Raw genomic sequence first — 13,321 nt, 5'->3', positions numbered from 1 at the left:
GGCTGCGGACGGGGACGCACAGAACACGAGTACAGGAGAGGCTGCGGACGGGGACGCACAGAACACGAGTACAGGAGAGGCTGCGGACGGGGACGCACAGAACACGAGTACAGGAGAGGCTGCGGACGGGGACGCACAGAACACGAGTACAGGAGAGGCTGCGGACGGGGACGCACAGAACACGAGTACAGGAGAGGCTGCGGACGGGGACGCACAGAACACGAGTACAGGAGAGGCTGCGGACGGGGACGCACAGAACACGAGTACAGGAGAGGCTGCGGACGGGGACGCACAGAACACGAGTACAGGAGAGGCTGCGGACGGGGACGCACAGAACACGAGTACAGGAGAGGCTGCGGACGGGGACGCACAGAACACGAGTACAGGAGAGGCTGCGGACGGGGACGCACAGAACACGAGTACAGGAGAGGCTGCGGACGGGGACGCACAGAACACGAGTACAGGAGAGGCTGCGGACGGGGACGCACAGAACACGAGTACAGGAGAGGCTGCGGACGGGGACGCACAGAACACGAGTACAGGAGAGGCTGCGGACGGGGACGCACAGAACACGAGTACAGGAGAGGCTGCGGACGGGGACGCACAGAACACGAGTACAGGAGAGGCTGCGGACGGGGACGCACAGAACACGAGTACAGGAGAGGCTGCGGACGGGGACGCACAGAACACGAGTACAGGAGAGGCTGCGGACGGGGACGCACAGAACACGAGTACAGGAGAGGCTGCGGACGGGGACGCACAGAACACGAGTACAGGAGAGGCTGCGGACGGGGACGCACAGAACACGAGTACAGGAGAGGCTGCGGACGGGGACGCACAGAACACGAGTACAGGAGAGGCTGCGGACGGGGACGCACAGAACACGAGTACAGGAGAGGCTGCGGACGGGGACGCACAGAACACGAGTACAGGAGAGGCTGCGGACGGGGACGCACAGAACACGAGTACAGGAGAGGCTGCGGACGGGGACGCACAGAACACGAGTACAGGAGAGGCTGCGGACGGGGACGCACAGAACACGAGTACAGGAGAGGCTGCGGACGGGGACGCACAGAACACGAGTACAGGAGAGGCTGCGGACGGGGACGCACAGAACACGAGTACAGGAGAGGCTGCGGACGGGGACGCACAGAACACGAGTACAGGAGAGGCTGCGGACGGGGACGCACAGAACACGAGTACAGGAGAGGCTGCGGACGGGGACGCACAGAACACGAGTACAGGAGAGGCTGCGGACGGGGACGCACAGAACACGAGTACAGGAGAGGCTGCGGACGGGGACGCACAGAACACGAGTACAGGAGAGGCTGCGGACGGGGACGCACAGAACACGAGTACAGGAGAGGCTGCGGACGGGGACGCACAGAACACGAGTACAGGAGAGGCTGCGGACGGGGACGCACAGAACACGAGTACAGGAGAGGCTGCGGACGGGGACGCGGCCTGCTCGCACTCCACTGCGCGTCGGACTGTCGCCGTTGTACAGTCAGCATCAAGAGTAGCGGATGAAACAACGCGCCAAAACTATCTGATATTCTGGATAACTTATCCAAATATAGATACATTTCTAAAATTCGCGTTCAAAAGTAAATCTTTTACAGTGTTTGTTGTTCTATATTAAAGACATCACTTTTTGTTAAGCCGTTACAGAATGGTAGATACTTATGAAACGTTATTTGATCCGCTACTTTTGATGCTGCCTGTACAAACATTACAAAAAAACAAGCAAGGATTACCTGAGACGAGCCAAGATGGCTTGTAAGCTATCAAAGGAGGCTTCATTCCAACAATTAGTGTCAGGGATCAATTCAGTGGCACGGACATTTTTATGGATGCAAATAAAACTTTGCACCAAAAGTAAAAAAAGGAGACGGTTTAGCTTGGAAGAAAAAGTAAAGGAATCGCTCCGGCTGTGGAATGAGCTCCCTTCCGAGGTTTTCCCGAGGGGCTACAGTACGGGGTTCTTCAAAAAAGGAGTGTACAGATTTTTAAAGGGTCGGCAACGCGCATGTAACACCTCTGGAGTTGCAGGCGTCCATAGGCTGCGGTGACTGCTTACCATCAGGCGGGCCGTATGCTTGTTTGCCACCGTCGTGGTATATAAAAAAAAAGTAACTTTCAATTATGAAACAAAGCTCAAAACGCTACAGATTTCTGCAGAGAATATTCATCGTGCCTTGCGAAACAACACTGAAGAAGTTGTTGTTGAATGTGAATATTCAAGCTGGCATCAATACACAAGTCTTTAATGTCATTAAACAAGAGGTATGTACATATAAGAAGAGACATTTATTCATTATTATATAAGAATTTTCTAGTATTTGATTATAAAGGGGATATAAACGACCGATGAAATTATATTTTTTTATTCTACGTCGGTGGCAAACAAACATACGGTGCGCCTGGTGGTAAACAGTCACCGTAGCCTATGGGCGCCTGCAACTCCAGAGGTGTTACATGCGCGTTGCCGACCCTTTCAAAACCTGTACATTCCCTTTTTGAAGAACCCTATTCTGTAGATCCTCAGAAAAACCCCAGGAAGTTAATTGTAAACATTTCAATCTCCAGCTCGTACCGATTTCCCCCGGGCAGAAGTACGGAACAGCACTTAATATTACGCTTTTTAGGGTTCCGTAGCCAAATGGCATAAAACGGAAACCTTATAGTTTCGCCATGTCCGTCTGTCTGTCTGTCTGTCTGTCTGTCTGTCCGAGGCTTTGCTCCGTGGTTGTTAGTGCTAGAAAGCTGAAATTTGGCATGGATATATAAATCAATAAAGCCGACAAAGTCGTACAATAAAATCTAAAAATTAATTTTTTTTTAGGGTACCTCCCCTACACGTAAAGTGGGGGTGATTTTTTTTTTTCGCTTCAACCCTAGAGTGTGGGGTATCGTTGGAAAGGTCTTTCAAAACTAATACGGGTTTTCAAGAAACATTTCTTGATAAAGTGAACATATTCGGAGATAATCGCTCCGAAAAAAAAAAATGTGTCCCCCCCCTCTAACTTTTGAACCATAGGTCCAAAAAATATGAAAAAAATCGTGGAAGTAGAGCTTAAGAAAGACATTAAATGAAAACTATAGCGGACATGATCAGTTTAGCTGTTTTTGAGTTATCGCAAAAAGTTTTCCCTTTATAGTAAAAAGACCTACTTTAATTAGGTACTGATTATGCAAATTTGCCTATTTGCTTAACTCGGGTGAAAGGTACCGTTTCATCCCTTGGTTAACAATTTACTATACTTTAAGCTCCAGTTTAGCTTATTGTGACGGAAGAGTAACTACGGAACCCTACACTGAGCGTGGCCCGACATGCTCTTGGCCGGTTATTGGTGAATGGAACCGGACTAATTCCAATTAGGCTTAATTACCCCTCTGGGTTAGAAGGTCGGGTGGCAGTCACGCTCGCTTCGCGCTCTGTCCATTCATTCGCAAAGCTGGGGCCTGCGTCCATCGGCATTGAGATTACGAGCAGGGCCGGGGCCTAGCATCGGAAATAACTTGCCTTTTTTATTTTAAGGTCAGCGAATGGAATGACGCCCGAAGAATGTGCTCCATAGTATTTGATGAGATGAAGTTGGAGGCTGGCGTCCATTACTCTAGAAAAAATGATCACATCAACGGGTTTGTGGAATCACCTGACAAAACCGACCACTCGGCCGACCACGCCGTAGCATTTATGATTAAAGGCGCGGTTCACACGTGGCAACGACCGGCGGCGTGCTGCCTCTCCGAGGAGCCGCGGCGGGCCTTCAGCCTGTCGCTCGGATGAGGGAACATTAAGAGCCTTCGAGAGGACACTAGAAGATCACAAATCTTAGCAGGACAGGAGACCGGTAAATATCTTATACTCATCTTAAAATTCTTAGTAAAGAACACTTAGTAGAGGCTTGTTTCACGTTCATCACGAAATTTAAATTATGTATAGGGACCGTACGCGTTGGACGGTCTGCCATCTTGTGGCCTGAATCGGAACCATAAACATGTACACGTCAGGTGTTTTCATGTGCACAGTAGGTTCTGCCATCTTGTGGGCTACATCGGAACAATAAACATCACATTTACGCCTCGCGCCAAAAATCTGACGGCTCCTGTGCTGCCTCCTACAGTTCATGCACGTTCCCTATAAACTTTTATATTTATAACCACCAATTATTTGTTAACCTGTTGCTACCGGTGGGAACCTATAATTGGCTCTTTGTTATGTATATATATAACTATTGTGCAATTTATAGCTGTTGGTTCTCTGAACAGTAAATAAATAAATAAATAAAAAACTACTTACATAAACTAAACAGTTTTGAAATATTATAAATAGTTCTCTGCGTGTATACGTAGACCAGCTTGTGTCTCTTTTTGCAAACTTTTATTTAACTTGGCCTGTTAGGATGGATGTATGTTATGTGATTTGACTCAGACTAACTAACGTGCGAGTCAAATCTTGGAACCTGAATTTGACCCACTGCCCTATATCCGATTGAGCCGAAATTTTGCATACATATGTAAATCGGATAACAGTCTGATATTATGAAGACATGGAGCTGATCTGATGACGAGGACAGCATGTGCCCATGGGAACTTTGTGATAAAATAATAAATTAATATTATAGGATATTATTACATGTCCCACAATAAACTCAATAAGGCTTGTGTTGTAGGTACCTAGACAACGATATATATACAATATTCATAAATACTTAAATACATAGAAAACACCCATGACCCAGGAACGAATATCCGTGTTCATCACACAAATAAACGCCCTTACCAGGATTTGAACCCGGGACCATCGGCTTCATAGGCAGGGTCACAACCCAATAGGTCAGACCGGTCGTCATAATAAATAAATAATAATAGGACATTATTACACAAATTGACCAAGTCCCACAGTAAGCTCAAGAAGGCTTGTGTTGAAGGTACTTAGACAACGATATATATAATATATAAATATTTATACGTACTTGAATACATAGAAAACACCCATGACTCAGGAACAAATATCCATGCTCATCACACGAATACATGCCCTTACCAGGATTTGAACCCGGGACCATCGGCTTCATAGGCAGGGTCACAGCCCAATAGGTCAGACCGGTCGTCATAATAAATAAATAATAATAGGACATTATTACACAAATTGACCAAGTCCCACAGTAAGCTCAAGAAGGCTTGTGTTGAAGGTACTTAGACAACGATATATATAATATATAAATATTTATACGTACTTGAATACATAGAAAACACCCATGACTCAGGAACAAATATCCATGCTCATCACACGAATACAAATACAAATACAAATACAAATTGTTTATTTAACAAATATAAGTTTAAACAGTGTTACATGTTATACTGACCTCCACACTAGGCATAGCCTGTCTCGTAGAGGAAATAATAAGATTAACATATTGTAAGCATTAGCGGCTAGTAGCAACAGTAAGTACTTATTCTAAAGGTAATACATATAATTAATTTAAGTAGCAATTAAAAACAGATAAGACTTATGACCTAGGTAAGTAACATGCTAAGAAAAATGAAGTTGTATTATAGCACAAGCGTGTGTGTGTGTGTGTGTGTGTGTGTGTGTGCGTGTGTGTGTTAGTGTGTGTGTGTGTGTATATTTAGGTCTCGTTAGGATGTCGTCTTTAATAGATTTTCGGTGTCTACATAAGATAGGCTTATCATGTTTTTCAGTAGAAGCTTCCTTGTCTTGTAAACGGAGTGCTCTTTAAACTCGTATAGCCCTACTAGACGATTGTAAATACGGGGGAACAAAAATACTGGGAAATGGTGTGCAAATTTGGTATTAACTGCTGTGGTTGGGATTTTAAAGATACGGTTTTTTAGTAGATTGTTGTAGTTGGATGAGCTGAGAACCGCTTTATGTACGTGCAATGCTACATATACATGCCCTTACCAGGATTTGAACCCGGGACCATCGGCTTCATAGGCAGGGTCACAGCCCAATAGGTCAGACCGGTCGTCATAATAAATAAATAATAATAGGACATTATTACACAAATTGACCAAGTCCCACAGTAAGCTCAAGAAGGCTTGTGTTGAAGGTACTTAGACAACGATATATATAATATATAAATATTTATACGTACTTGAATACATAGAAAACACCCATGACTCAGGAACAAATATCCATGCTCATCACACGAATACATGCCCTTACCAGGATTTGAACCCGGGACCATCAGCTTCTTAGGCAGGGTCACAGCCCAATAGGTCAGACCGGTCGTCATAATAACGCAAACTAATTGAGTTTGGAGTTGCTAGAATTGTCTCGATGAGTATTAGTTGTCTGTGGAAAGGAAAGTACAGTCACCGATAAGAGCTTGTACCAAAAATTAATATTTGTCAAAAAACTTATTTTAAAATTACGCTGTTTTTTATAAAAATAAATGTATCGATTTCTAAGTTTGAAGTGCGTTATGAAATAGTACATGACGATACAAGTGTAAAGTAGGAAATTGGCAACGAGTGGCGATAAATAAAAACACGACCGAACGGAGTGTTTTAAATCGACACCAGTAGCACGATATGTACTGTAAAATACTTTTACAGTACATATGGTGCTACTTTACCGTCCTAGTGCGGTAACTAGCACTATACGTGCGTATGTCGAAAACTTTAAGATCCATATGTACTGAAGAACGTTGTAAAGCAATATACTATTTATTACATAATTTGACGTATATGTACCAGAGATGTGCCCCTACGACTGACATTTTTCGATTTTTTGATCGTTGTAAAAAGTAGAAGCGAAAAACATTGCATACAAAATTTTAAATGCTAACTAAAACCTAACTATTATAATAATATCTTATACCTTTTATCTTATTCTTTGAGCTGTAGACCTCGCGAGCATAGCTTATGGCTCCTCTACACGATGGCCCCGCGTAGGCCAGTCCTAGGGGCGCATTTATGCGTTAAAGCAGCGGTTCCTAACTTGGGGGTAATTACCCCCGTAGTGGTAAATCTGGTATTTTACGGAGGTAATAAGCTCAATTAAATATAACAGAAATTAGACCTGTAAGAAAGAATATTGATATTTATTGGGAGTAGGGGTGAAATCGGGTTCCCTAGTTAGTCATAGTTCCCTAGTTAGAGGGAGCAAGTGATATTGCTATCTCATTTCACCGCATAGCTGCGTCCCTTAGATTGGCCTACGCTGGGCCATCGTGTAGAGGAGCCCTTAAAACTGAATAAATGTATGGCTCCGCTGTTTAGAAGAATTTATAAAAACTAAATTGACATAAAAACATAATTATCGAATAGGGACCGTGCGCGTTGGAGGGTCTGCCATCTTGTGGTCTGAATCGGAACCATAAACAGGCACATTTACACGTCAAGTGTTTTCTTGTGCATAGTAGGTTCTGCCATCTTGTGGGCTACATCGGAATAAAAAACATCACATTTACGCCTCACGCCAAAAATGTGACGGCTCCTGTGCTGCCTCCTACAGTTCATGCACGCTCCCTATAGGATGGTCCAACTTTGTATGTAGAAAAAAGTTGAAAGGATTTTATATTCACATGGCTCCCTTTATAGAACAGTAATCTATGTTCCAAATTTGAACTCATTTGCGAATGATTAGATGGTCGCTATGATTTTGTGATTTGAAATATCCTCATACAAATAAAAAAATGCAAAGTTACCTAAAACAAAAAAAAAACGATTGCCTTCTTTTTTAGCATACTTATAAATAATAAATAAAACGAATAAAGAGCCCTTAAAGACATTTCCAAAGCAGAATTATTAATGGGTCAATTTATTTTCATACTATTTTGTATAGCAGTATTGTTTCATTTATAGCGACCTCTAAATAATGTTAATTGCTCTTAATTTTTTATAGATACTTTTTCGTATATCAGAATTTAAAAAGCCCGCATGGACAAGGAATTTTTATTAATTATTAATTTTTTAAATAAATTTATATAAAAAAGCAAAGCCATAATTGATAAATTAATCTAAATGAAAAAACTGCTCAGATTTTTTTTAAACATGAACCAGTTTTCGCCTGCGCAACTGTCCGTCTCCTTGAACTTTAACGGCTGTAAAAAGATCCAGGGTCCTCTTCTCTCTCCCTGTTACAAAGCTTAGTCAATAAAAAATAGGAAATTAAAGTGCATAAAAAAACAAAAAAGATTTCATTGTCCGGGATTTGAGCCCGGAACCTCATGATTGTAAAGCTAGTGTATTCCAATTGAGCCACGAATTGATATATGTGATACGGTGAAATTAGACTACTTATTCTCGATTAAAACCTAAATATCTAAATACCCCCTAAACCAGCGTTCTAAAATATCTGAATTTTTTGCAAATCACTCTATAACCATGTCTCACAAGGAGGAAACTCATGATATAGATACGGCTATTTGTTTAGGTGCGACGTACCATGACTCCGCCATTTTGTAAAAATTCCAAAAACTGGATCGACAAAAAAATTCTATTTGATCATAGAATATGGTTGCAAAATTTCACGCGAATCGGTTGAGAATTGCGACCTGTAGAGGAGAACATCCGGACATACGAAAGCAGATTGCGCGAGTCAAAACGTAGACCTACGCTACGCTTCGGTCAATAAAAATAAACGAACAAATACTAAAATTCTTTGATTAACATAGTGTGTACACTTTATTGACAAGTTCATAAAAAAATTATATAAGTAATACAATTAACTAAACTAAAACTACTATATAAAACTAAAAATCTAAATCTAAAATGGGCCCCCGTGGCAAGGTACCGAGGATGCTGGCAGCATTTCCTCGCTGGATCGCTATGCTCAAGCGTTGGGCGAGGAAGCTGCCAGCTCTCTTATCCCCGGTCCCATCCACCAGCCGTTTCGCCAATTGCCGGTATAGGCCCTGTGCTGCGGGGCCCCACGGACCAAGAGTCTCGACTCCAAATGCAACAAAGTTGTAGTTGGTGTCAAGACTCCCGTATTTGCGCTTTTTGAGCGCCTCTGCCGCTTCCGCCGCCGCGCCGGCTTTGTGTGTAGTACCGTGGAGGTGGGAAGGTGCCAGCGTGTCAACACAAGTTGCGTCCCACACGAGCACACGTCCCATCCTCCACGGAATCAAAGACATCCCGTCTGGTCTCTTGCCATCGTCTCTGGCAATACCGGCAGGCTCCAGTAGAGAGTGGGGCGCTAGGTCGGGTAACCTCCACGAGGGTCTGGGTTATTCCAATTTCTGTTGATCCTCGCGGATCCGCAGTCAAGGGAATGGCTTATGGCTGGTGCGCCCTGGGGGCAACGGTAAGTGATCTCCTGCGTGGGATTGCTTACCGGTGTTGCCAATAACCCGACACCCGGGAATATCCCGGGAGGGGAGGGGTAGGGTGCTCTTGGCGTGTCTCTATGATCTCCTAGGCTATACCGGACAGGGCTACCCATACCGGGCAGGCGAAGAGAGAGGGACACTATCAAGAGCAGGGGGGGGTAGGAAGAGGGGGAGCTCCGAAAGGAACTCCGAGGGGAGCATTCGCCAGCTTCCCTTGAATCCCGTAACCTGGTGCTTTCTTCAAAGACCACTGTCCTCTGGCGTGATGGTGGTATGTTGGGAGCGCTGGGATCGGAGGGCTTGCCTTAATTGGCCGGCCCACGAGAAGGAAAACTCTATAAAACCCGACAGTGAAGTCGTTAAAACCTGTGCATACCTGGCGACCTGCACAGTACATAGCTGGCGCATTTTACGGAATGGGCGTTACCCGGTGCGTCAAACCAATCGTCTATACTCGTGGGATCAATATATGGCAAGCAAAAATCAAAAAAACAACTCAAACGGCCCTTTTCAGGGCCAAAACGAAAACGGCCTTTCTCAAGGCCAAATCATAAACGGCTCTGCTCAGAGCCAGATGCCGGAGCCGTTCGATAGGATCGAGGCGGAAAGGATTTTCGCGGAGAAACTCCTCAGAGATGAGCCAAGGAAACGAGCTCCGTATAAAGGCCGATTTGATAGTCTTCCTGACATCGAATCCGAATCCGAATCCGCTTCGGAAGAGGAGGACTCTGCGTTTATGGAGGAGCGACCAAACGCAAGTAAAAGGGTCCGTAACCCTGAAGCTGGAGATCCGGAACCCGATGATGGGCCCAAAAAAGCAGCCTTCGCAAGACAAAAGGCACCTGTGGGTCACTATGCGGGAATGGCAAAAGCCAAGTCCCTACTGAAAGACCACGACGCGGACTTCGTAGTGGAACTAGAGGATGCAGTGAACAGTGGCCGCCGGAGTGCTCGTCTACAAAAAAAGTTGTGTCACAAAATGACAGGGACCGAAGTCCAATTAAGGAGGGGTCGGAGCACACAAAAGGCGATACCATTCAGGTTGTACGCGATGCGGCAAAAACAGTCAGTGAGGAAGTCAAGAAGTCGACCAACATCAGCGGGCGGGTTGTGGGCAAAATAAAAATTGCCCTCAAAGAAATAAATGACGCCATGGACGGACTGGCAAAACGGGAAGAGGGAGACGAGCTCCGCGTCCTCCGGGCTGACAACAGGAGGATGCGCGAGCAACTGAGTCTCCTCGAATCGGAAACTAAGGCGCTTAGGAAAGCCTTCTCTGAGAGGAAAGAACAGCCTGTCAACAGTGAACCGGCGGCTACAACTAACATATTAGCCGACCTTAAAGAGGAACTTAAGAAAGACCTCATCGCTACCCTAGGCGACATCATCAATATCCGCCTAGACGAGGTGAAGAAACGTCTGCCTCCAGAGCCGATCCTCCGTCCGCCGCTTGCAGCGGACCGTAAAGCTGCTGAGATTGCCAGGCAAGCACAGTCGCAGCCCGCTACGTCTCACGTAGCTCTTGCAACTATCCCTACAGAGCCTATGACGGGGCTGTCGGGAGACAAAAAACAGGAACTGAAGCGAAATAGACGGCAGAAAAAAGGTGCCCCTGTATCGGTGACACAAACGGTGAAGCCAACTCCTGCCCCTCGTAGACAAAGGCCTTCACAGACGGCGCTTACACCACCCTCTGCACCACCCAAGTCCGATCAGAAGTGGACGGAAGTGGTGCGCCGTAAGGCAAAGAAGAAGGTGAATAAGTCAGCGGCAGACCAACAGGCTTCAAAACCTAAGCCCAAGCCCACACCGAAACCACGGAAATTGGTGGCTCCACCGACGGCAGCTATAGTGATAGCCCTCAAACCGGAATCAGAGGCTACTTATGCAACGATCTTGTCGAAAGCGACATCTTCGTTCAGTCTAGCTGAAGTGGGGCTAGACCACGTCAATATACGCAAAACAGCCGATGGTGCTCGACTAATCGAAGTCTCTGGCACAGACAACGGCAGAGCAGCTGACACCCTCCGTGATAAATTGGAGAGTCTCGTTGGCAATGATGCTAGGATTTACAGACCAGTCAAAAAGGCTGGCCTTAAGATATCGGGCATCATGGAGTCTGCAACGACTGAGACAGTGGCTGCGGCAGTGGCGGCTAAAGGCGGCTGTAATGCTGACGACGTAAAGGTCGGTGCCATCCGAGCCACCTTCAATGGAACAGGCTCCACCCTGGTTAAATGCCCAATTACTGCGGCCAGTAAAATCTTAGAGGGTGGCAGACTACTAGTGGGGTGGTCAAACGCAGTGGTTAAGGCACTTGATCCAGCTCCACTAAGGTGCTACAAGTGTCTAGGGGCGGGGCACACCCGTGCAACATGCCTTTCACAGGTAGAGAGGGACAACCTATGCTTCCGGTGCAGTAAGCCGGGGCACAAGGCCCCAGACTGCACGGAAAAGCCTTTCTGCGCAGTGTGCCACCACGCTAAACGACCGGCTGGACATTTTATGGGGGGACTATTATGTAAACCTCCACTGACCAAGGGCAGTAAAGACCCCGTTAGGACCCCGGGGCCAAACATGTCGAACGCCCGAGTGGCTAATGACGGTACAAACACCATGGATTGTGATGCTGCTACACCATGAACTACTACAAACGAACGCGAACAACTGCGTTCGCGCTCAGGACCTGCTAATGCAGGTCTTATCGGAATGGGAAGTGAGTGTAGCGGTTGTGGCGGAACCTTGGTGTATCCCCCCTCGGACAAATTGGGTGGGGTCAACGGACGGCAAGGTGGCACTAATCACGCCGGCTGTCGGACACTTCCCCCCTCTAACTAAAGTACACACAGGGCCAGGGATTGCAGCGGCGAAATGGGAGAACATGATTCTGGTTGGTACATATTTCTCCCCCCGCCCGCCGTTGCCAGCTTTTGAGACACACCTTGAGAACCTAGCGGTGCTCATAAGAAGGGTGGCACCAACACCGGTGTTGTTGATGGGAGATCTCAATGCCAAAAGTGAGACTTGGGGCTCCTCTATCACTGATCCGAGAGGGGCAGCACTAAGGGACTGGGCAGTCGCAATGGGACTAACAACACTAAACCAGGGAAATGCCAATACTTGCGTGCGACGTCAGGGAGGGTCCATCGTGGATGTAACATTCGCTACCCCTGTCGTCGCCGCTCGTGTTCGTGACTGGCGAGTCCTAGGCGAGACAGAGACCCTCTCCGATCACGTCTACATACGAATGAGGGTCTCTCCGATCTCCACAGCTACAGTGGCAGGAGGAGCCCGAAGCAGTGCAGGAAGGGAGCTCCCAAGGTGGTCGCTGGCACAGCTCGACCGCAGTATGGTGGACGAGGCGGCCATGATGGAAGCTTGGAATGCCCCCCCACTAGACATTCTGGGGACTGAGGCACGGGCTGTTAGTTTCCGGTCGTCTCTTACGACCATATGTGACGCGTCAATGCCCCGCACTAGGCGAACACCCGCCAAAAAACAGGTCTATTGGTGGACGGCGGAGATAGCAGCATTACGAAATGCTAGCAACAACGCCCGCCGTGCTTACACCCGATGCAGGCGACGGCGTCATACTGCCGGAGAGGAGGAGCAGCTTTACGCCGCTCTAAAAGCGGCAAAAGAGGCCCTCACATCAGCCATTGCCAGAAGGAAGAACGAAGCAAGAGAGGAGTTTTTGGCGACTCTTAATCGGGATCCATGGGGGCGGCCATACAAAATGGTTCGGAACAAGATGAAACAAGCCATCCCCATGGATTCATTAGAGCCGGAACTCCTCGACAGAATAGTTGAGGGTCTTTTCCACAAGCGCCGGAATTTTCTCCTCCAGTAATGACTGCCCCATACGAGGAACCGGAGCTGGAAATACCACCAGTCACCGAGGATGAGATGTCGTGGGTCGTTGATCGACTGCGTGGGTGTAAGAAGGCACCAGGACCCGACGGGGTGCCTGGAAAAATTCTACCTATAGCCCTGAAGCACCTTGGGGC

General features: G+C 46.8%; 1 protein-coding gene across 1 annotated transcript; it reads left to right on the top strand.

Annotated features, from left to right (window-relative positions):
• Positions 1–1,426: 1,426 nt before the first annotated feature.
• On the top strand, positions 1,427–5,302 carry LOC133534140 (uncharacterized). Its single transcript, XM_061873227.1, has 2 exons — positions 1,427–2,286; positions 3,542–5,302. Exons 1-2 carry the CDS (start codon positions 2,146–2,148, stop codon positions 3,791–3,793), a joined length of 393 nt encoding a protein of 130 aa, XP_061729211.1. The 5' UTR covers positions 1,427–2,145; the 3' UTR covers positions 3,794–5,302.
• Positions 5,303–13,321: the final 8,019 nt, after the last annotated feature.

Source organism: Cydia pomonella, unplaced genomic scaffold (assembly GCF_033807575.1).
Source record: "Cydia pomonella isolate Wapato2018A unplaced genomic scaffold, ilCydPomo1 PGA_scaffold_61, whole genome shotgun sequence".
Classification (NCBI taxonomy): Eukaryota; Metazoa; Arthropoda; class Insecta; order Lepidoptera; family Tortricidae; genus Cydia; species Cydia pomonella.
Note: the sequence above shows the minus strand (reverse complement) of the source record. Positions and strands in the feature narration are given on the sequence as shown.